This window comes from Delphinus delphis, chromosome 3 (genome assembly GCF_949987515.2).
Source record: "Delphinus delphis chromosome 3, mDelDel1.2, whole genome shotgun sequence".
Classification (NCBI taxonomy): domain Eukaryota; kingdom Metazoa; phylum Chordata; class Mammalia; order Artiodactyla; family Delphinidae; genus Delphinus; species Delphinus delphis.
Genome location: NC_082685.1, coordinates 21,139,320 through 21,160,422, shown reverse-complemented (window position 1 = coordinate 21,160,422; position 21,103 = coordinate 21,139,320). Strand labels below are relative to the sequence as shown.

At 54.3% G+C, this 21,103-nt stretch overlaps 2 protein-coding genes across 4 annotated transcripts in view; one reads left to right on the top strand and one right to left on the bottom strand.

Annotated features, from left to right (window-relative positions):
• The window catches only part of UNC5A (unc-5 netrin receptor A), a 63,064-nt gene extending 60,659 nt beyond the window's left edge, over window positions 1–2,405 (top strand). For all 3 annotated transcript variants that reach the window (XM_060006777.1, XM_060006778.1, XM_060006776.1), the window contains 3 exons: window positions 60–224; window positions 855–1,033; window positions 1,271–2,405. In XM_060006777.1, the coding sequence (XP_059862760.1) occupies window positions 60–224; window positions 855–1,033; window positions 1,271–1,436 (510 nt within the window). In that variant the 3' untranslated portion in view covers window positions 1,437–2,405. The remainder of the gene's footprint in view (window positions 1–59; window positions 225–854; window positions 1,034–1,270) is intronic.
• Window positions 2,406–2,447: 42 nt separating this feature from the next.
• Window positions 2,448–19,510, bottom strand: HK3 (hexokinase 3). The gene is made up of 19 exons (XM_060006775.1): window positions 19,441–19,510; window positions 16,513–16,634; window positions 12,586–12,748; window positions 12,222–12,376; window positions 12,019–12,138; window positions 11,839–11,934; window positions 10,832–10,931; window positions 10,569–10,752; window positions 9,916–10,071; window positions 9,531–9,764; window positions 8,882–9,177; window positions 8,639–8,778; window positions 8,441–8,560; window positions 5,787–5,882; window positions 5,518–5,617; window positions 3,466–3,649; window positions 3,198–3,353; window positions 2,805–3,038; window positions 2,448–2,717 (listed from the first exon to the last, which is right to left on the bottom strand). The coding sequence occupies exons 2-19, from the start codon at window positions 16,606–16,608 to the stop codon at window positions 2,573–2,575; spliced, it is 2,775 nt and encodes a 924-aa protein (XP_059862758.1). The 5' UTR covers window positions 16,609–16,634; window positions 19,441–19,510; the 3' UTR covers window positions 2,448–2,572.
• Between the last annotated feature and the right edge of the window lie 1,593 nt (window positions 19,511–21,103).

The following is a 21,103-nucleotide window of genomic DNA, read 5'->3' as shown; positions in this document are numbered from 1 at the left end:
CTGGGCACACCTGAGCTGGGCACACCTGATGCCACCTCTCTGTCACCCCCCACCCCCAGGAGATCCCCTTTTATCACATCTGGAATGGTACACAGCAGTACCTGCACTGTACCTTCACCTTGGAGCGCGTCAGCCCCAGCACCAGCGACCTGGCCTGCAAGGTGTGGGTATGGCAGGTGGAGGGCGACGGGCAGAGCTTCAACATCAACTTCAACATCACCAAGGTGGGCAGCACTGCCATAATGTGCTCCCCCACTGGGCCTACCCTGCCACCAAGCCCACCTCCTAGAAACCGCTTGGTAGCTCCCTCCAAGTCTCCCAGGGAGGGAGGTGCAGATGCACATGTAGACAGATGCAGACAGATGCTGTTGGACTTGGGGAGGAGGAGATGGGAGCAGCAGGGAGAGGAGGGGGAGATGGAGCTGGCCTGGGGACCTCGGAGGACTTCCCTGAGGAGGGACTTTTACTGGGCCTGGAAGGATGAGTAAGAGTTAGACAGGCAGCAATGAGGGCACTGAGTGTGGAGGACAGAGGCAGTGAGAGGACAGCAGTGAGTTCTGAGTGATCAGCAGAGTTCTGCTGGTCAGCAGAGGGTGGCAGAGGTGACCTAGGGAGGAGTGATGGGGTGGGAAGGAGAATGAGGTCAGAAGGCTCCTCTGCTCACTGGCTGTGTGACTGTGGGCAGGTCACTGCACCTCAATGCCCCTGTGAGCAGGGCCCTGGCCCACCGGGAAGCAACAGTGCCCACGCTGTCCCCATGCCCTGAGGGGGTCCAGGCATTCCCCCAGCGTGAGGTAGCAGTGGGCTGGGCTGGGCAAGTTGTAACGGTTACCTCCACCCCTCCCCACTTCCAGGACACGAGATTCGCTGAGCTGCTGGCCCTGGAGAGTGAAGGGGGGCTCCCAGCCCTAGTGGGCCCCAGTGCCTTCAAGATCCCCTTCCTCATTCGGCAGAAGATCATTACCAGCCTGGATCCACCCTGTAGCCGGGGTGCCGACTGGCGGACTCTGGCCCAGAAACTCCACCTGGACAGGTGGGTGGGAGATGGGCAGGGAGGGGCTGTGAAGGCCACCTGCAGTCCAGCCTGGGTGGAGAGGATGGTGGGGGGGCGGTGGACAAGACACACTCTGGGGCCTGTGCCCCAGCCACCAGCAGCTGGGGCATCCCCTTGGCTGAGTGAGGGGAGGCCCTGTCCTTGGGTGGTCTAGGAGGGTAGAGGCTGCAGCCTGAGGGAAGCCAGGCCACTGACGGGCTCCCCTCCCTTCTGCAGCCATCTCAGCTTCTTTGCCTCCAAGCCCAGCCCCACAGCCATGATCCTCAACCTGTGGGAGGCACGGCACTTCCCCAACGGCAACCTCAGCCAGCTGGCTGCAGCAGTGGCCGGACTTGGCCAGCCAGATGCTGGCCTCTTCACAGTGTCAGAGGCCGAATGCTGAGGCCGGCGAGGCCCACAAAGCCTACACTCTCACCAGCTTTGGCACCCGCCAGGGACAGGCAGAAGCCACCACCGGGGAGAGCTGTGTGGACAGGCCCCCTCCTGGCAGACGCTATCCCCTAACACTGGCCCTTCAGACCCTGCCCGCACTCCTTCCCCTCCATGGCCTGCCTGGCCGGGCTGGCACTGCCACCTGCTCCGACTCTGCCCGGGGCCCAGGGTGGACAGTGCCTGGAGCCCGGGCCGGGCCCAGCCCATCTGTGTGTGTGTATGTGCGTGTGATGCTACCTCTCCTCCTGCCCCAGCCAGGGGGCCGCATACACACGGGCATACATGCACACGATGGGCTCGGGACGTGGCCCCCGGAGCTCCTGCCTGAGCTGGACCTTATGCAAACATTTCTGTGCCTGCTGGGTAGGGGCACATCTGAGGGGCCTGGCTCCAAGCCTGTGGGACTGAGGGCCACAGCTGAACAGGGGGCGGCCCCTGGATTCAGGCACACAACTACACACGGGCATGTGCCCATGCATGTCCCGTGTGCTCCTGTCACATGCATCCCCCCACACATGCATCTCATGCTGTACACCTGGAGGCTGCTCACGTCTCTCACGCCCGGTGTCAGTCCACATCTGCCTCTCACATGCTGCCCTTCTCCCACCCACCCAGGGACACCCAACGGCTCCTCTCTGATCCCCCCCTGCCCCCAGCCACGAGGAGCCCTGCCCGACGGGGCGTGTGAATATGCAACGGGAGTCCCGGGCTGGACAATGGCGAGTGTGCGTGCCGTGGCGTGCCCGTTCTTGGGGCTGGCCGGTGCCCCCGTGCGGGGCCTGTCATGTGAAGCTTGTGCCCTGACTCTGTTTTAAGTGCATTCGTGCACTTACACTTGGCCTTATGTACACAGCCTTGCCCGGCCGCCAGGGCGCGTAGGGATTTTAGCGGACGTGAATGTAAATAAATTATATATATATATTGCTAACCCAAGTGCTACTTCTCTCAGGGAGAGCTAGGGGTCCAGGCCAGTGGCCATGGAGGGGTCATACATGGCTGTTTTGGAAGTCCTGGGTGTCTGGACCTGGCTGGGGGACAGATGGGGTCCCAGCCCTGGTCCAACAAAGCTGGTTGCTGGAGACTTCTTCAGACACAGGTCATCTGGGCAAGGCGGCAGGCAACAGCGGTGACCAGGGCTGCACCTTTGCCGGACCCGTCCTCTGATTGCAGGAAGGTGACCACACAGCGAGGGGCCAGCTCCCGCACTGTGGCTGCCACCAGGCTGGAGAAGCTGTGAGGGGGAGAGGCCGAGGTGAGACCAGGTCAGCCGGGCTCCACCTGGCCATGCCTCCCTGCCCAGCCTGGCACCCAGACTCACTGAGGGTGCAACTTGTAGAGGGTTCCATCCACCCCCACGGACACAGTCAGCTCTTCCAGGCCCCGGTTCTCACGGATCTTCTCCACCACGGCAGCCACACCTGCCCCACAAAGCTGGGCGGCCCTCTGGGACACAGCCTGGCACACCTCCAGGACCATCAGGGCATCATCTGAGGTCAGGGACAGCCCCAGATCCTCCAGGATGGCTCGGACCTGCCTCAGGGCCAGGCTGTCACTGGGGACAGGAGGGAATAGAGCACAGAGAGGCAGGATCCTGCATGAGCGCCCCCTCTCATGGCTTTCTCGTCCTCTGGGTGCACCTCCCTCCAACCAGCACTCCACCCAACGATAGAGTCCTTTGGGAGGTGGAAGGAGATAATGCAGGCCTCAGCACCTTTCAATCTCAGAGAGAAACTTGGTCTTGAAGATGTCCCTGGTCTGAAGGCGCTGGGTCTGCTGGCCCCGGAAGAGAACTCCAAGGCTGGTCAAATGCAAGAGGGTGTGGCGCACAATCTCCCCCAGGTACATGCCACTGATCATCTTCTCAAACCTGCGTGAAAGTGTGTGTGCACACAGGGCAGGAGGCCCCAGCCCCGTGCCACCACCAGCCACATCACTAGTGCCAGCCACCACCAGTCACACCTGCCCAGCCCAACCCTCACCTCTGCTTGCCAGGGTTGATGGATGCCTGGTCCACACTTGCATCAAAACGGGTACTGAGCATGCTGAGAGAGCCATCGTCCCCAAAGGCACCCCACTCCATGTTGATGCACATGTGGCCTGAGTCCCCAGCCACACTTGCCACATTCCGGAGCTCCTCCATGTAGCAGGCATTGGTGCCAGTTCCTTCAGAGAGGCCAGATGGGGTGGAAGCCATTTACTGTTGCAGACAAGATCCCTCTGAGCCCTTCCCACAGAGACAGCAAAATCTGGGCTCATTTCCTACCTCTCCATCTCCCCATGCTCATTGGCCTGCCCAGAGCCCGGTCCTCCTTCCTTCCTCTCATCCCTTTTTCAGACCCTGCCACCATCAAGCCCCCCAGGACTCCACTACTTCCCCTACCAGCACCACCATCAGCGCATCTCCCATGCTACCCCAGGGTGCTCCCAAAATGCCCGTCATTCACATCATTCCCCTGAGAGATGTGTGACAGCCCCTGCTGTCACATGGGTGAGAGGCCCGAGCCTTCCTCGACTGGCCTTCCAGGTCTTTAGTCAAACAGTAGGTGCTGGGTCAGGAACCGGGGACATAAAAATGAGACACAAGGAGCTCCACAGTGGCCAGAGGTTGGGCAACTCTGATACTTCCTGTGTGTGCCCAAATAGAAGTGCAAAGAAAAGCATCATGGAACACCCAAGCACAGGTGAGTCTTCCTGCCTAGAAAGTCAGGAAAAGCTACAGAGAGAAAGTGACATTTGGATTTGACCTTGAAGCCAAGAAGCTTAGACAGAAGGCATACCCTGGGTAAAGGCTTTTCCTTCTTCTCCCCAACACACAACCAGCTCTAAGCAGGTCTGTTGGACCCTGGAATTACTCCATCCAGTTGTTAATTCACACAGAAATCTGGGCCTGCCTCTCTCGAGCATCTCCCGGTGCCAGACACTATGTTCAAGAAGCTCCCAGTCTCCTTCGAGGCTGCCACATACCTCCTGCTCTAAGAAACGGATGTCCAAGGAGCTATGGGATCCCTCCTTCCCCATCTAGCCAAATTCCTTTTTTTCTTTTCAAGGCTTTCTTTTCAAGTCTCACTCATGTCGGGACCCCTTCCTTTCTGATCTTGGCTTGTTGCCCTGGCATTTAGAGTCAGATTCAGCTCTCTCTGATGGCCACGTGCTCTTCTGGATTCAACCTTCACTAAACAGTTCCGAGAAGGCAGATATTTTCCCCTTCTTTATGTGTCTTCCTGTCCCTTCATCCAGCCCCCAACTGGCCACAGGAGAGGTGCTTAATAAAAACTTAGAATCTTGGGGACTTCCCTGGCGGTCCAGTGGTTAAGACTCCACACTCCCAATGCAGGGGGCCCGGGTTCGATCCCTGATCAGGGAACTAGATCCTGCATGCCACAACTAAGATCCCTCATGCTGCAACTAAAAAGATCCTGCGTGCCACAACTAAAGATCCCATGTGCCACAGCTAAGACCCAGCGTAGCCAAATAAATAAATAAATATTAAAAATAAAAAAAAAAGACTTAGAATCTTGGACTATTCAAAGAACCATCTCAACTCATTCTCTGCACACACCCATCCCATCACTGGGGTCCCACCCAATTCCAAATACTCTGTAGGCCATGAGCCAGGCATAATGCTACACTTTGTCCCCTCCCATTTCATCCTCATAACCCCTTAAGATAGGCATCATTATTATCTCCACCTTAGAGATGAGGAAACTGAGGCTCTGGTGATTTGCCCAAGGTCATACCAGTGGAAGTGGCAGAGCTAGTATTTCCACCCAAATCTGTATGACTCCAAAGCTCACATTCATTTAACAGATGGGCAAACTGAGGTTCAGAGAATTTAAATGACTGTGAGTCAGTAGCTAAGCTGGGCTAAACACCGAAGCTCCAGACACTCAGCCCAATAGAGTGTTCCAGGGCCCCACTGAGTCAGGTAAGAGTGATGCCACATCCCCAAGGCCAGGGGAATGTTCAACTCAACAGGAGGCAGTAAATTAGCAACAGGCAGTAGGGGCACAAAACAGCAGGGCCCTCCTCACCTACGATGAGGCCAACCTCGCAATGGGGGTCCTCGTAGCCACAGGACATCATGGTCCCCACCGTGTCATTGACAATGGCAACCACATTCAGTTCCACTGCCTGCACACAAAAGGATGCTGCTAGTTGCTGGGCAACGTGGTCGTCACAGCAACTAGCACTGGACCCAGAGGTCTCTACTACAGAGGGCCCCCCACATCAGGCAGCGGGAGACCCTTTGCTCCCTTCAAGGCCTGTTACTCCAAAGCACCTCTGCAGGCAGACTACTTACCTGTCTGCGCCTGATGGCTTCCCGCAGCAGACACACAACATCTTGGCCCTCACAGTCAGATGCATTGAAACCCTTTGTCCAGTTCAGGAGGATGCCCTGGGGTGGGACCAAGAGGAAGCAGGAAGCTAGAGTTCCCTTGGAATCTCACTTTGCCTCCCCAAAGCCTGCATCCCATCAGAATGCAGTATATGATTCCTTCCCCACATAGGATTCTGTGCCTACTCTGTCATACGATTAAGGGCCTTGCCTTCTGCCCCCTCCCAATTCCCCAGGAGGATTCCAGTGTGAATAAACCTATTAATAACCATCCAACCTATGTCTTCTACTTTTAGTGCCAGAATGCTCAGGTAGTTTGAGGGTCTGGCCATTTTAAGACATCTGCCCAGGGCTTCCCTGGTGGCGCAGTGGTTGAGAGTCTGCTTGCCGATGCAGGGGACACGGGTTCGTGCCCTGGTCCGGGAAGATCCCACGTGCCGCGGAGCGGCTGCGCCCATGAGCCATGGCCGCTGAGCCTGCGCGTCCGGAGCCTGTGCTCCGCAACAGGAGAGGCCACAACAGTGAGAGGCCCGCGTACCGCAAAAAAAAAAAGACATCTGCCCAGAAGGAATGGCCCTTTGTAATTGGGTTAGGAATTAACAGATCTGGTAAAATGAGTGCTGTGTGTGAGAAAGGGAAGGACAGAGAAGGCTCAGAGGTCCAAATAACAGCAGCGTTTGCTCTTCCAGAAAGAGCTAGCAAGAGTCACTTGAAAGGAAGGAATTCTCAGAGTTAGGACAGAGCTGTGTCAATGGGAGATTCACATGCATGTTCCAGATACGAGTGAAGGATGAATGGAAAAGCCAGAAACCAGACACCTGGGCAGGACAGGAGGGGCAAGACAATTTACTGTGAGAAACTGGCCTTAAATTGTGAACTTAGTAATGGGGGCCTAGCTGTTCTTTTCTTATTGTGCTCCCTCTGAAGGAGAGGGCAGGGGAACTATTCCACCCACCATTAGGAGAAAATGACTGCTCTGCCCAAAGTAGACGCATGGAGAGCAGGTCTGGGAATCTTTGGGGCAGGAGACTTTAGACATATTAACTGACATTTCCCCCAGTAATATTTCCTTTTATTCCTTTCCCCATAAAACCACAAGATAGAGTGTTCTGTGCTCATTGTCTCAAAAACAGAAACCAGAGAGAGTGAGAGTGAATGAGAAGGAGAGCCAGATCATGAGTAACAGCAAAGTTTCCCCACTCCCAGATGAGAGAAAGACCCCCTGGTTTGGGGAAGGTGAGGTGGGCAGGAGTTAGAGCCAGGTTCCAGATGGCTTCCTGAGAAAGATGTCCTAGGCCCTCCACCCTGGGCATGCCCCTGTGGGGAAGGGGAGGATACAGAAGGGATTTGGATAATCTGAGAACAGAGGCAGCCTCTGCCCTCCTTCCCCACAGAGGGGAAGGTAAGGTATCAAGGGAGTTGTCAAGACCCAAGAGAGCAAGATGCAGAGTCCAAATGGCTGGGGCCTGGACGTTTCCCCCACGTCCCAGCTTGTCTGCACATTCTATACAGCAAAGGAGGGGCCCCTACCTGGATAAGGGGATCCCTGAATTGATTACCATTAAGTTTTCACTCCTGAAAAGAATGTGGGCTCAACATAGAAATTAAATTCTGTTAATAGGACCGTGTTTCCTGCATGCCTGATTTTGCACAGAGTCCCACCTGCTTCTCACACCTTACAAGGAATAATCAAAAGGTGCCAGAATAACTCAGGCTGGAGGAAGCAGATGAGCAAAGAGACATTGCTGACTGCATGATCCAAAGGAAAGCAGAGCACAGAGGCCCGTGTCTGAGAGGTCAGAGCAGGAGCAGAGGGTAGGCGAAAACCATAGGAAGGCTGGTTGGAGTAGAGTAGGCAGAGCTTCCCAGAGACCACAGGTGTGGAAGAACCTGGTGGGCACTTTCAGGGCCAGCAAGCTCCTCATCACAGGAGCTTTTCAGCAGAAGTTGGAAGTGTTGAGGAGGAGATTCCTGGGAGCTTGGATCAGAGGTCTGGGAGGAGCCGTCTCCATGGCAGGCCTTAGGTGTGTGCATGAAAAGTCTAGCATTCCTGATGAAGGATGCAGAGGTGTGCGCTGAGTGGATGTTGTGTCTAGACCTGTGCCCGCCCCTCTGCCAACCCCAACCAGGCCCTGAGAAGGATACCAGCAAGGCCGGGAATAGGAGAGAGGGCAAAGAAACCATGCAAACACAAGCCCCTTTGAGAGACAGAACAATCTGCTCTCTGCAGATACCCTCGGCATTACAACAGTGCTGTGAGTGAGACAGCCAGTGTGTCCTCTGGTCAGTCCCAACCTTGGCCTGCACTGCTCCCAAGTGCCCAGACCTAATGCTGGCTCCACTCTCCTGCCCACTGGCAGCCCCCAGGGGTAACCATGTCCTTCTCCATCCCACGCCTTTTCATGGCCCTGGATTCCAGGCCATTTTACCGCATCCCATCCACCTGGGCACATCACATCTGGAGAAACTGAGGCTGGGTGCAGGCCCAGCCCAGCAGTGCCTCCACCCAGCCCTCTCCCTAGCCCAGGAAGCCCTCTCCAGGCCTCCTGCCCACTCCAAGAAGAGTATGTTGGTGGAAAGCCCCTGAGGATGGCTTCCCGCAGCCCTCCCTCTCTCACCTGGTCCAGGCCGAGCTGCGTACATGGGAAGGAGAAGGTGAAACCCAGGGGGAGGCTCTGCCCACTCAGGCCCTGCTTCTCCTGGAAGTCCACGATGCAGTCCACAATGTGGTCAAAGAGCTGAGGAGTGGAGCAAGTCAGGGAGTAGACCACTTGGCCCTTCCCCGCCCCCTGACATCAGCTCCAGGTTGTGGGTACCTGCTGCCCAGAGCCCTGGGCCACGCACTCCGGGATGGAGTAGATCTGGCTGGTGATTTGCACACCTCCAGTGGCCACATGCACCAGGAGGACCCGGAAGTTGGTGCCCCCCAGGTCCAGGGCCAGGAAGTCCCCACGCTCTGTGGGGCAGAGACCCTCAGTGCCAGGTCAAAGCTGGAAGCTCCACCCCCACACATGCTGTGACCCCCAGGAGCCCATGTCCCATTCAGGCCAAGTCTTTACCACTGCCATCAGGCGTGTCCCGGACGTAAGTGGGCAGCATGCGGAGGGAGGAGGCTTCCCCTTGGAGTCCCTTGGCCATGGCCTCTCGCATCTGTGCCTGCACTGCTGCCAGCTGCTCACGGGTCAACCGGAATGGTGCCAGGGTCTCCTCCAGCAGGCACCGGTGGGCAGCCAGGCGGGCAGCCACAGCAGTCACCATTGCCACACCCTGGCCTCCCCCGTCCACAGAGGGTATGAAGGAGACATCACATTCGGGGGCCAGGAGCATCACTGTCTCCTGCAGGATGCTGAGGAACCTACACAGACACACATCAGGTGCACCCTGGCTTGGCACCTGGCCCTGACCCCCAGGGCTTGCAGAAGCCCTGGGCTCCCTCACTTCAAATCAATTCAATTCTAAACCCATCTATGCACCAACCATATGCCCAGTGCCCCCAGTGACACCCTCCCTTGCACAACCAAGAGAAGCCTCTTTCTCTCCTCTGACCTCTTCTGGCCACCCCAGCCCCTGTCTGTCCTCACTTTGCTTGGGTGCCATTCATACCCATCGGCTTGCACCAGTGGTACCAGAGTGCCCTCTGGGTGTGTATCACAAACACACACTTGATCCTGCTACCTGCTAACACAGGATCATCTGTATTCCCAATACCTGGGGTGTCGCTCAAACACTCGGCCTCCAGTGGCCACAGCGATCTGAAGTGTCTGCTGCTCCCGGCTGTGCTGGAGACGGGAGAGGACGGCAGCCAGGGCAGCTGCACAGAGCTGGGCAGCCCGCGTGCACACAGCCGCGCATACGTGCTGCACGAACTCGGCATCTGAGGCGCTCGGGTTCAGGCCCAAATCCTGCAGGATAGCGTGCACACGGGCTGCCCCAGCAGAGGGACTGGCGGGGACAGGGTGCTACTTTGGGGCTGAAGTAGCCCCAAAGCTCCCTGCCCCCACCAAAGCTCCATGGCTACCTCAGGGAAAGAGCATCCTCCCCATTCCCAAGTCAAGAACCCCTCTGTCGCAGCCCACTCGCCTCCCGCACTCACTCCTCTATCTCAGCCACATGTTCCAGGAGGATGCCGCCTTGCCTTAGCAGGGCAGGAGAGGTGTAGCCGCCAAAGAGGACCCCGCACTGGGCCAGGTGAGCCAGCACCAGCCGCACCAGCTCACCCAGGTACAGGCCCCCGATCATCTTCTCAAACCTACAGGCAGGAAGGGTGGCTGGACAGAGCCTTTCCTAAGCCCTCAGCCCACCTGGCCCCACCTCCAAGAACTCCCAAAGAGAGGTCATTTTCTTTGCGGTCCCTGCTGAAGGGTCCAGAAGCAAATGGCCTCCTAGGAGACAGTTGGGTGTTTACCCAGACCCCACTGCCCCCTCTGGCTTAGATTAGGTTCATGGGGGCTCCTGGAGGGTAGAAGGACCCAAGAAGGGTAGGAGACTCTTTGCTTGGCTACTCCCAACCCCCAACCCCCAACCCCTGCCAGAGCTGGCCAGAGTCAGGAATAAGGAAGGGCCAAGAGTTAAAAACTCTTCGTTCTAGAACCCATTCCTTCTTTGAGCCTGGCCAGGGCCCCCCAGGATGCAACCTGGAGAGCCTAGGAGCAAATGAGAGGGAGGGGCCTAAGGGCTGGAGTACAGGGACAACAGAGCGGGAGGGGAACAAAGCAGTGATGGGGCTAGAGCAGAAGGTTAGGCCACCTCTGGGCACCCAGATTCAGAGACTCGTGGTCCAGGGTGCGGTCGAAGATGGTCAGCACTGGCCCCAGGGCCCCATCATCACTGAAGGAGCCCCACTCGACGCTGATGCAGACTCGGCCCCGGTCCTCGTCTAGCACTGCCACATGCCGTGCCTCTTCCATGTAACACGCATTGGTGCCAGTGTCTGGCAGGGACACCCCATCAGGGCCTGTCCACCAGGCCTCCAGGCCCTCCATCCACCATCACAAATGGCTGTGACTCACCTACAACCAGCCCAACTTCACATGGCCCAACCCCTGGCTCGCAGCCCATCATGGTGCCCACTGTGTCATTCACCACGGCAACTACATCGATGCTGTAGGTCTGGACAACAGAGAGGAGAGAGGTCAGGGAACCTGGGGTATGGGCAGGGCTGGGGCCCTGGCTTTGACGGAGACACACAGAGTCCCTGAAATGCGTGTCCGCATGCCCCACACATTTGCGTCACATATGCTCTAGGCCTTCCCACCCTATAGAGGATTTTCCTCCCATCCCACGCCTGCCCCTTGGCTCCTCTGCCCCCAGCTCAGGCCCTGGAGGTCTCAGGGGCTCTCAGGCTCAGCCATCACTTCCAGAACACCAGTGCTCCCCACAGGACCAGGACAAGGGTGAGCAAACATGTCACCTTGAAGGCTATGCTGTAGACACCTCTCTTGCTCACCCTGGTCCTGGCCTGGCTCCCCAAGCCTGCTCCTCTCAGCCCTGACTTCCAGCTACTCACACAGCACCGTGGTGGTTAGTCGGCACAGATCCAGAGTGGCCTTTCTCAGGCATCCAGACTTTTGAATATGCCCTTCTCTGAAATTAGACCTTCCTCTCCAGCCCCAGCTTATGCACCTGGCAAACTTCTCCTTCAAGTCTCTGCTCAAGTCGTAGTATACCCTTCCCTGTGCTCCCACAGTCATCGGAACCACATTCTCAACAGGGACAATCTTTTATTGGAATGCTTTCCCCACTAGACTTGTGAGGTCTCTGAGGACAGGGTCAAGTCTTTTCATCTTTATTTCCCCCTACAGTCCTGAACGTTTATTTGACCTTTCTTAGCTTCAGTCTCCTTACCTATAAAATGAGAATGGTAGCAGCATTTACCCGAAGGTTACATGGATAAAGGGTATAAACACAAGAGGAAAGCAGGCTCTCCCAGAAGCATAGGAACAGCCTACATGTGCTGGGCCCAGGCCCAGGCCCAGACCACATGGGCATCCCTCCCTGCTCCCCTGCCTCTACTCACTCCCTGCCTCTGGATGGCGTCTCGTAGCAACTGGACCACATCCTGGCCTTCCACACCACTGCACCTAAAACCTTTGGTCCAGGAAATGAGGGTGCTCTGGAGGCAGAAAATTCAGGTCAATCCTCCAACAACCTTCATGGGGCTGCAGCCCCTCCACCCACTGTCCCTGTAGCCACTCACCTTGTCCAGCCCTGTCTGGTGACAAGGGAAGGAGAAGCTGAACCCAAGCTGTAGACCCTGATTGCCCACGGGGAGCGCATCCAGAAACTCAGATAGGCAGCGGGCGGCAAAGTCAAAGAGCTGTGGGGTGGGTTGGGGGCTTAGCTCTGCCCACTGGAGCCCCAGCTGCCCCCGGGCCCAGAGCCTGTGCAGTGAGTGCTCACCTGCTGACCAGGACCCAGCATCACCTCTTGGGGGATCACAAACTCCTGGCTTCGGGGCTCCATCTTGTGCCCCTCAATGCCCATCAGGGTCACCCACAGAACACGCAGTGAGGCCCCTGTGGCTCCCAGTTCCAGCACCACGAAGTCTCCTTGCTCTGTGGGAAAGCAGGTCACAGAAAGGCACGCAGCTGGTGAGAGCAAGCCCTCTTCTTCCCAGAAACATTCCCAAGGCCTGTGAAGTCTCATCAAGGGACCTTAGAGATGGGGACCTTAGAGATGGAGAAAGGGGTAAGGAACTCCCCCCTCCCCCAGATCAGAACCCTCTTACCAGTCCTGGCCACCCATGTTAGTCTATACCACCCACCAGTGCCATGTGGGGTAGACCCCACATATGTGGGCAGCATCCGGACAGCAGAGGCAGGGCTGGCCTGCCCCTTAAGGGCCTGCTCCATGGAGTCCAGTAGGCTGATTTGGATCTGCCGCAGCTGTGCCCCTGTCACCTTGAACTGCTGCAGGCATTCCTGTACCTGAGGAGAAACAGGCCGACATCTGGGCAGGAGCCCTGTTGGCCTAGCGAAGTTCCCCCACTCCAAACAGGACAGAGGTTAGCCTGGCCCAGTTCATACCTCCCTTCCCTAGCCCAGACCAGCACCCCTCCCTTAGCTTCCCCGGGGGCTGGCCTGAGCCCTGCTTGAGCCCACTGTGAGCCTTGCTGAGCTCCCCAGCACCTGCCCAGCCTCACCCCTCGCCTCTTCACACACTGTGGCTTTCTTGCCGCTCACAGCCTACACCAGCTCCTGCACCCTCAGAAAGCTCCTTTCTGGTGGGAAGACCCACCCACTTCCTCCTGCTCCATTCCCTGTGGATCCTTTCAGCTCCTTCCAACCCCCTCTACTTCTTTGAATTCAGGGCTGGCAAGACCTCTCCCCTGTCACCCCACCAGTGATTTGCTCTGGTTCCCCAGGACCCAGAGCCGAGCTGCTCAGTGAATTGTTGTTAGATGAGCAAATGAATGAACAAATGTATGGATGAACTTCAGGTTCAGGGGCTTCCCTCTTCCGATACACTCCACTCTGGAGCCCGAGCAAGCCCAGCCAGGAGAGTTTGGGGGCCACACCATGGAGGACAGTCCTCCCACAGTTGGCCATCCTTCACACAGACATTGACTGAGCCCCTAATATGCACCCAGCACTATTCTAAGCACCTTACACTGCACAGCCAGCTGAGTCTGCTCTTGTGGAATTCAATTCCAGTGTAGGGGGCAGAAAATAAGCACAGAAACATGTAATATGGTTCTGGTAGTACTGGTAGAAAAGAAAGGTAGAAATAGAAGTTCAGGAGTGACCAGGAAAGGAAGAGGTATTTTTGGATATTGGTCAGGGAAGGTCTCCCCGTGGAGGTGACCTAAATGAAGGAAAGGAATGAGCCATTTGAAGATATGGGGGAAGAGCACAAAGGGTTTTTCTTCAGAGCAAGGGGACGGATTTGGGGGAAGGCTGGCCAGGCGCAGATCAGAGTGAAGGGAGTGGCGGGCAGACAGGGAAAGCAGAGGATGGGACACCAGGTTCTTTTCCAGCAGAAGCTTGAGTTGGGGGAGCTTAAGAAAAGCTCCAGTATCTCACTTCTGTGTGGAAACTTCCCTGGGACAACCCTCTGGCCTGTCCTTCAAAGAGGCCTCAGCAGCCTCCCTGGGTTTTTCAGAGGGTCCCAGCCCCCGACTCCATTCTCCCAGGCTTAGCCTTTCCCGGGTCCCCACTGCCTGTCTCATAGGAATTCCATTCCTATGACCCGCTACCCCACACTGGGCCCGTATCTATAAAGTACCACTCAGGCACCTGGATAAGGAGGCAGGGAGAGCCAGGGAGGAGAGGCTGCCAACTGAGGGAGATGGGGGCAACTCAGTCCCACCCCTGCTTTAGGAAAAGAATGGGAAACAGATCCCTAAGGAGGCAAATGATCCTAACTGGAGTCCAGATGTTCAGTTCCATATTCACATTACTGCTTCCAGTAGCCATGCATGCTAGGAGGAGCTATTCCTGAGTCACAAATGAGGAAACTGAGGCTCAGAGAGGTATAGTCATCTGCCTAATCCAAGCAGCTATTAAGGGGCAGAGCAGGACTTGAACCCAGATCTGACTGCGGAGATGTTTCCACATAAATGTGAAGCCTTATAAAAACTAATAAAAACACCTGAAAAGAACCCAAAGCTGATGAAGTTGGCAGCAAAGAAACCCCCACAGGACATGGGATGAGAAAACTTAAATCTGAGTCCTTGCCCTGCCACTTCCTGGCTATGTGGCCCTGGGCAAGTTAAACTTCTCTCTGACATGGTAAGACTTAACAAGAGAATAACAATACTCAAAAGCACCCAGGAGCCATGTCTTGTTCATGGCTGTATCTCAGGGCCACAAGGAGTGGCTGGCTCTCAGGATTTGTTGACTAAGTGGTTGTGGTGGCATAAGAAAGGGGATAATGTATGTGAAAGTGTAAAGTGCTGTTCAGATGTGAGGGGTGTTTTATTATTGCTTAATGACAACATCAGAGTTATGGAGAAGTCAGTGGCTTGGGTAGATCGATGTTTTTCTTCCTTTTCCTCCCAGCTGCAGTGACAGGTGCAAGAGGAGTGACTATGAGATGGCAGAAGCCTCAAGAAACACAGGAGGACTTCCCTGGCTGACGCTGGTGGGCGCACAGCAGCCAGGAGAAGCTACTGGAGTCTCCCCTCAACCTCCCCCAAGAAGAGTGGGGAGAGACCTCAGCCAGGAGAGTGAGGAGCAAAGCATTAGAGAGAGGGTGGATTCAATGCGGCCTCAATGCTGGATCCTTTGACCAACTTGCTGTGTCCGTCAGTCAGGGCCCACCTCATCTCTCTGAGCAGATTTTCTCCTCTGTCAAGCAGGAACAAAAATAGCACCCACTTCTCAGCGATGTTTTGAGGACTGAGAAGACAGTAGATGTGAAGGGGTGAGACAGTGGCTGGCCTATAGGACATGGGTTCCCTTTCCTCAGAGCACAAGGTAAAACTAGCCTGGGGAGCCTGACTCCATGACCCCTCTGGTGACAAAAAGAGTCCTGGCAGAAGGCACCAGGAAGGGACTCAGATGGGACTGCGTTCCGACTACACGTGGTTCTTAGATCATCATGGGAAGGGGAGCTGAGGTTGAAGCCTGCAGTGCTGAGTGGGGGCCCAAGGCCACAGGAAATTTGGCATCCATGTGAAGTCCCCCCAAAGCTGAAGAGACTTGTCTTTAAACTGCAGGTGTGTGCAATAAAGCCAGCAGGGTGGGTGTGGGACCAGCGCCAGAGTCTCAAGAGAGTGGTGTAAAGTGAATGAGGTGATGGTGGCAGGCCCTAGAGCAAGCCCTGGCAGGGCAGGCACCGCAGCACAGTCATTGCACCCTTCTGTGGCCCAGCTAGGGATTGTGCACAGAAGAAATGTTTACAGGGTCTGGGGCAGACGTTGGACAAGGGTGAAGTGGGAGCATGAAATGCAGTGAGGGGTGACGCCCCTCTAGTTTGGGCAACAAGCCAAATCAAGCAGGTTTCAGAATGGGCTGGAAAGCTAAAGAAACTGCAGGGAACGATACAAGAACCCTTTCGTGGATGCCTCTCTGTGCAGGTCCTGTATCTCCATTAGCTCACTTAATCCTCCAGGGGTGGGAGGATTAGACTTTATTTTCCTCCATTTCAGTGTTGACGAAACAGAGACGAAGAGATGTGAATTGACTTACCCGAGTGTTTCCTGCTAGAGGGTGTGGTAGGCAAGGGCTTCTAAATCTTGGTCAAGATGACAGAAAAAAGAGAAATTCACTCTGAGCTAACCTGAGGCACAATAACCTTGCTGCACAACCTCCAAGTTGAGTTCAGCACTGAAATTCTCTCTGTGTGCCTGACTTCAGTGGCCGTGTTGAGGGGTGAAAGATGTGCAGGAATGACTTGAGAAGTGGGAAAAGGAAGGGCTTTAAGAACACAGCTTTCTACAAGAAAAACCCTGGAGGGTCCTTTCTAGACTTTGGAGATGAAACACCTCAGCTCAAGCTCCTGTCATGCCTTAAACTCAAGGTATGTCACCTCTCTAAGCCCCCTTCCTCGCCTGTAAAATGAGGAGATAATCCCCACCTTGCAGTGGTGTGGAGCCTTGAAGGAGAAAGCTACGAGATCAGATATGAAAGGCTCAGTAAACAGGAAAGGGCTGCATGGGTGTGAGCCAGTGGCCGCATGGCATCTTCTGCTGCTCCTGCTCTTAACAGCCTTGAATAGGCACGAGACAGGAACCCAGCGCTGAACTTACCAGCTCAGAGCTGTTTGAGGGGCAGGGCAAGCCTTCTTGGGGGCAGCTGGGGACTCCTTCCCGTTGCTGCAACCCTAGAGACCCAATGAAGTCCATGTGGTTCCACGGTGGGGGGTGACCTCCTATGGGAGAAAAGGGTTCCTGGGTGAACCACGTACTCCACAGGTTGTGATGAACCTCGGAGGCTGTGTTACAGACCCTTAACTTTCTTCCTTCTGAAGGGGACCAGGAAGGAAGATGTGGGCAGAGCTCAGAATCTCTGACCATCAAAATCCTTTAGTAAACAACCAGAAAGCCCTCATTTTCCAGAGCATGTACAACAAAAGAGCACTGGGAAGGCTGATTTCTAATCCCAATGCCATTCATTCAGTCATTCATTCACATTTACCAGTCCCTAATGCCTAATGTGCCACATGCTAGGGTACAGACAAAGCAGACCTAGGCCACACCCTCAGGGACCTCACAGCTTTACCAATAATCACAGTATGACTGACACAGGCAGTGACAGAGATGGACTTGCTGCTGTACTTGGGAGTTCAGGGATGTGCTAAAGGTTTGGAGCAAAGGCTGTGAGGTAAGGAGGGGCCAAAGACCTGCTGGAGAAGCAAGCAGGCTGGCTTGGCACCTTCATGCCAAGTTAAGGTGTGTAAATTTCCCGCTGAAGAGAGAAGTGGACAGGGGTGGATCTGTGCTTCAGAAAGGTGTTCCACTAATGCCATGACTTTGGGCAAATCATTTATGATTTCTTTGCATTTCAGTTTCTTCATCTGTAAAAAACAGAAGATAATATCTACCTTCACAAGGCTGTCATCAGAATTAAAAAGAGTAACAACAGGGAAAATGCTTTGGGAACTCTAATGTGCAACATAAACGTCAGGGTGGGTTTTGGAAGGTGGGGTGATGCTGAGCTGAAAGAGCCCTGTGCTCATAGCTGAGGATGCAGCTCCTCACAAAGCAGCCACACCAGGTCTCTCCATCTCAAGGCCTACTTTATTTTCATCTACATATAAATAAAATGGGGACCAGGAAGTTTCCAAAGGAGCCTTCAATGATTCAGGTGCCCCGCAGGGGTGGAAGAAAAGGGAAATGCAATGGAGGGCCCAAGATGGGCAGAAGGCATCTGGCTACTGAATTATTCCCTCTCCTCCTTTAACAGCAGAACTTCAGGAAAGCTACCTTCCCACCTCTGCAACCCCTCCCCACCTGCCACTCCCCTCATGTCCATGAATTTGCCCTCCCCATGGCCACCTATGATCTCCTGACTGCCCAATACCAGCCTTTTCCTCAGTCCCCATGCTATCACCCTCTCTCAGGCATGCAAAGCCATGAGAATTCTCTTCACTGCAAAATTCTCTTCTCCCTTGGCTGCAACAGTCAGTCTTCCCTGAGCCTCCTTCCTGAGTCTCTCATAGTCTTCGTCAATAACTCCTTCGCTCCTCTCCTCTTAAACAATGGGGCTCCCAAATTTCTGGCCATAGTCTTCTTCTCCACACTCCCTCTTTATCTCACTCATCCCCAAGGTTTGATTAAAACCTGTGTGAAGGTTCCCAAATCTACCCCTGTCCTGAGCCAAATCCCAAATTCCAATGGTCTGTTAGCATCTCTGGATGCTAGAGAAGCCTCCTCAAACTCAACGGTCAAAGCCACATTCATTTCCTCCTTCACTTTTCCCCACGAAATTCTTCCCGTCCTTCACCTTGGCTGGAGGCATTCATGTTGCCGCTATACATCCCTGACCCTCACTTCCTGTACGCAATAAGTTCTCAGGCTGAAAGAGCTGAGAGCGGAAAGAGCTCCCATGTGTCTCCACCTCCCAGTTCCTACAGCCACTGTCCTAGACCTTCCACCCATCTGATTATTCCAACAGCCTCCTAATTGATATTTGTGCTCCCATGTGTCCATCTCGCCACCTTACCCACACCAAACATGTTACCAGAGTGACTGTGCAAAAATAGATTTTATCATGTCATTCCCCACAATGTGAAGTAAGCCGTCACACTGTGATGGCTTCTACTGCAGAAAAAGAAAAGTTTTGTGACTTTGCAACCCCCTCACACTGTCCTCAACCCAAGCTTCCTCGCTTGCTACTCCCCTTCATATTCCAGCCACATTGACTATGAGCTTCATCCTGTCTCCTGCTGTCCAGCCTTCGTTCACAGCCTTCCCTGGAATTGCTGTCTGAGTCATCTCTGCTTCTTCAATGCCCAGCACAGGGCTTGAAATAGGTAGGTGCTAGTACAGCTTTGAAAAATTGAGAGGTGGGGAGTTCTTATTCAGAGAACCAAGAAATCAGTTTCCAAAAAATCTCCCCAAAGTCACATATACCTACACTCAAGTTGCTGTCACATCTGTCAAACATATGTTCCATATATGTTAGAAGTCTGTTTTGAGGATAAAATGGGATAACTGAGGCAATTACCTTTGGGAGGGGCCTAGGGCTACACACATGGTGAGATTTCACTCTCCTTTCGAGGCCCAGCTAGCTCAATCACTCATTCACTCTTATTCATTTCTTCTTCTATTCAACATTTATTCAGCACTTCTACATAACAGAGACTGAAGCTTCCCCCAAGTAACCCCAGTATTTACACTCCCAGTAAATGTATTCATTTCTGTCTCTTCCAGCTGAGAGTTCCTGTGGGGAGGGACATGTCTGCCATATCACTAGATCCCCAGAACCCAGCCCAGGGTCTGGGGATGTTTGAATAACTGTGGGCCTCTTGGCTTAATTCAGCTGAATCAGCTACATGGAACGAGCCTTCCTTCTGAAAGGTATCCCAGCACCTCTGCCGAAGATAGGAAGCACTATTGAGGACCAACCAGCTTAGCCTTTCCAGCCTCCACTCATCCAGGATGGACTAAGCAGGAGAGATGAGGGTAAGGAAGGGGCTAGAGCTGAGGCAGGCAGGAATTAGAGGAGAATCTTACCTGGGAGAAGCAGCAGTTGGTCACTCTTCTCAGACCTGGGCTCTTCTCTCTCAATGAGACGTCCCACCGAACTGCTTTGTACTCAAAAGTGAAACTCACGAGTAATCTGACTTATAATGTCACCAAGCCCCACCCTCTCACTAGACACCAGCTAATTCAGGAAGATGCACTTCCCTCTGAGTCTGCCCTAAGAGGAGGCCAAGTTAGGCAGGGCCATGGTGCAAACTTAAGCAAGATCGCCACAGGAAGTTGGGAGTCCTGAAGTGGGTCAAGGAGCCTGGGATATCCCCTCTGCAATGCTGGGAGCTCCATCCATTTTACAAACACTCAGAGTCCGCAGTGGTTCATCCCTGGAAAGGAGCTAGAATAGCCTGGGAAATATGTAGTCCAATGGACAATTTTCCAAAATGTGTAACGACCTACTAAATGAACACGAGGCGATGTGGAAGCACAAGAGGAAGAGGCTAACTCTGCCCCAGAGTGGGCAGAAGTTGAGGAAGCTGAGCCCTGAAGGAAGAGTGGCAGTATGTCCTCACATGTACAAAATTGTGGAGCATAAGGCACCTTCATGGAATTGGGGTACAGCTCCAAGGACCTCAAGAGGATACATGTAGGTGAGGACACATGGTGGGAGAGGAGGCAGCCAGGCTGTGGAGTTCAGCCTTTAGTCTACAGGCCAAGGAGGAAGAGTAGGTTCACACCATGGGGCTTCTCTACTAGAAGGGGAAGAGGAATCTCAGCTGCAGTGGGGCTGTTGGCCACCAAGCTGGTTTCCCTGAACTAGTCTTCTTGAATGTACAGAAAGTTGGGGCAACACTGTGCCCACTGCTGTGGTCTAAATACTTTTGTTCCCCTCCCACCTAATTCTTATGTTGAAAACCTAATGCCCAAGGTGACGGTATTAAGAAGTGGGGTCTTTGGGAGGTGATTAGGTCATAAGGGTGGAGCCCTAATGAATGGGATTAGTACCCTCATCAGAGGCCCCAGACGGCTCCCTTGCCTCTTCTGCCATGTGAGGATACGAGAAGTTGGCGGTCTGCAACGTGGAAGAGGGCCTTCATCTGACCATCTGGCCAGGCTGGCACCCTGACCTCAGACATCCAGCCTCCGTAACTGTGAGAAATACATTTCTATTGTTTATAAGCCACTCAGTCTGTGGTACTTTTTAATTGCAGCCCAAATGGACTAAGATACTCGCCATGGCAGGAGACTAGACACGCTGCACCAATTTTCATTCCAGGGAAATTGGTGAGCAGATACTTTAAAACTCCAGGCTACCTCATCAACAGTAACCCTACCGTTAACCATAAACAGTACTCTGCCTCCACATGACACCAGGATGGAGACCAGGGATGATGGCTGTTGAATCAGTTTTGGCATAACTGGGCCTGGAAACATGCCACATATCAGCCCTCCTGCACAGTTCACTGTGTAGCAATCAGGCATGTAGGCTCTGAGATTGGGAATGGGGGTGGGGAGGATAGACTGGCCGTCATTCAAAACATACATCCTGCCTAGCCTGGGGCTCCAGTCTCTCTCAACTTCTTAGTGGGGAGAGAATATAGAACTGAATGTGAATGTGATTCATGCTGACAGTCAGTTTGCAGTCTCCTGAGCCAGGGTGAGGATACACCCCTGATAAGCAATGCCAGGGCTCTTTGTG

Coding starts and splice junctions, on each gene's coding strand:
- HK3 (XM_060006775.1), bottom strand. CDS start 16,608: ATGGACTTCATTGGGTCTCTAGGGTTGCAGCAACGGGAAGGAGTCCCC. Junction 10,072..10,568: donor CTGAATCTGGGTGCCCAGAG/GTGGCCTAACCT, acceptor TCCTGCCTGTAG/GTTTGAGAAGATGATCGGGG. Junction 5,883..8,440: donor CGCAGCTCGGCCTGGACCAG/GTGAGAGAGGGA, acceptor GTCCCACCCCAG/GGCATCCTCCTGAACTGGAC.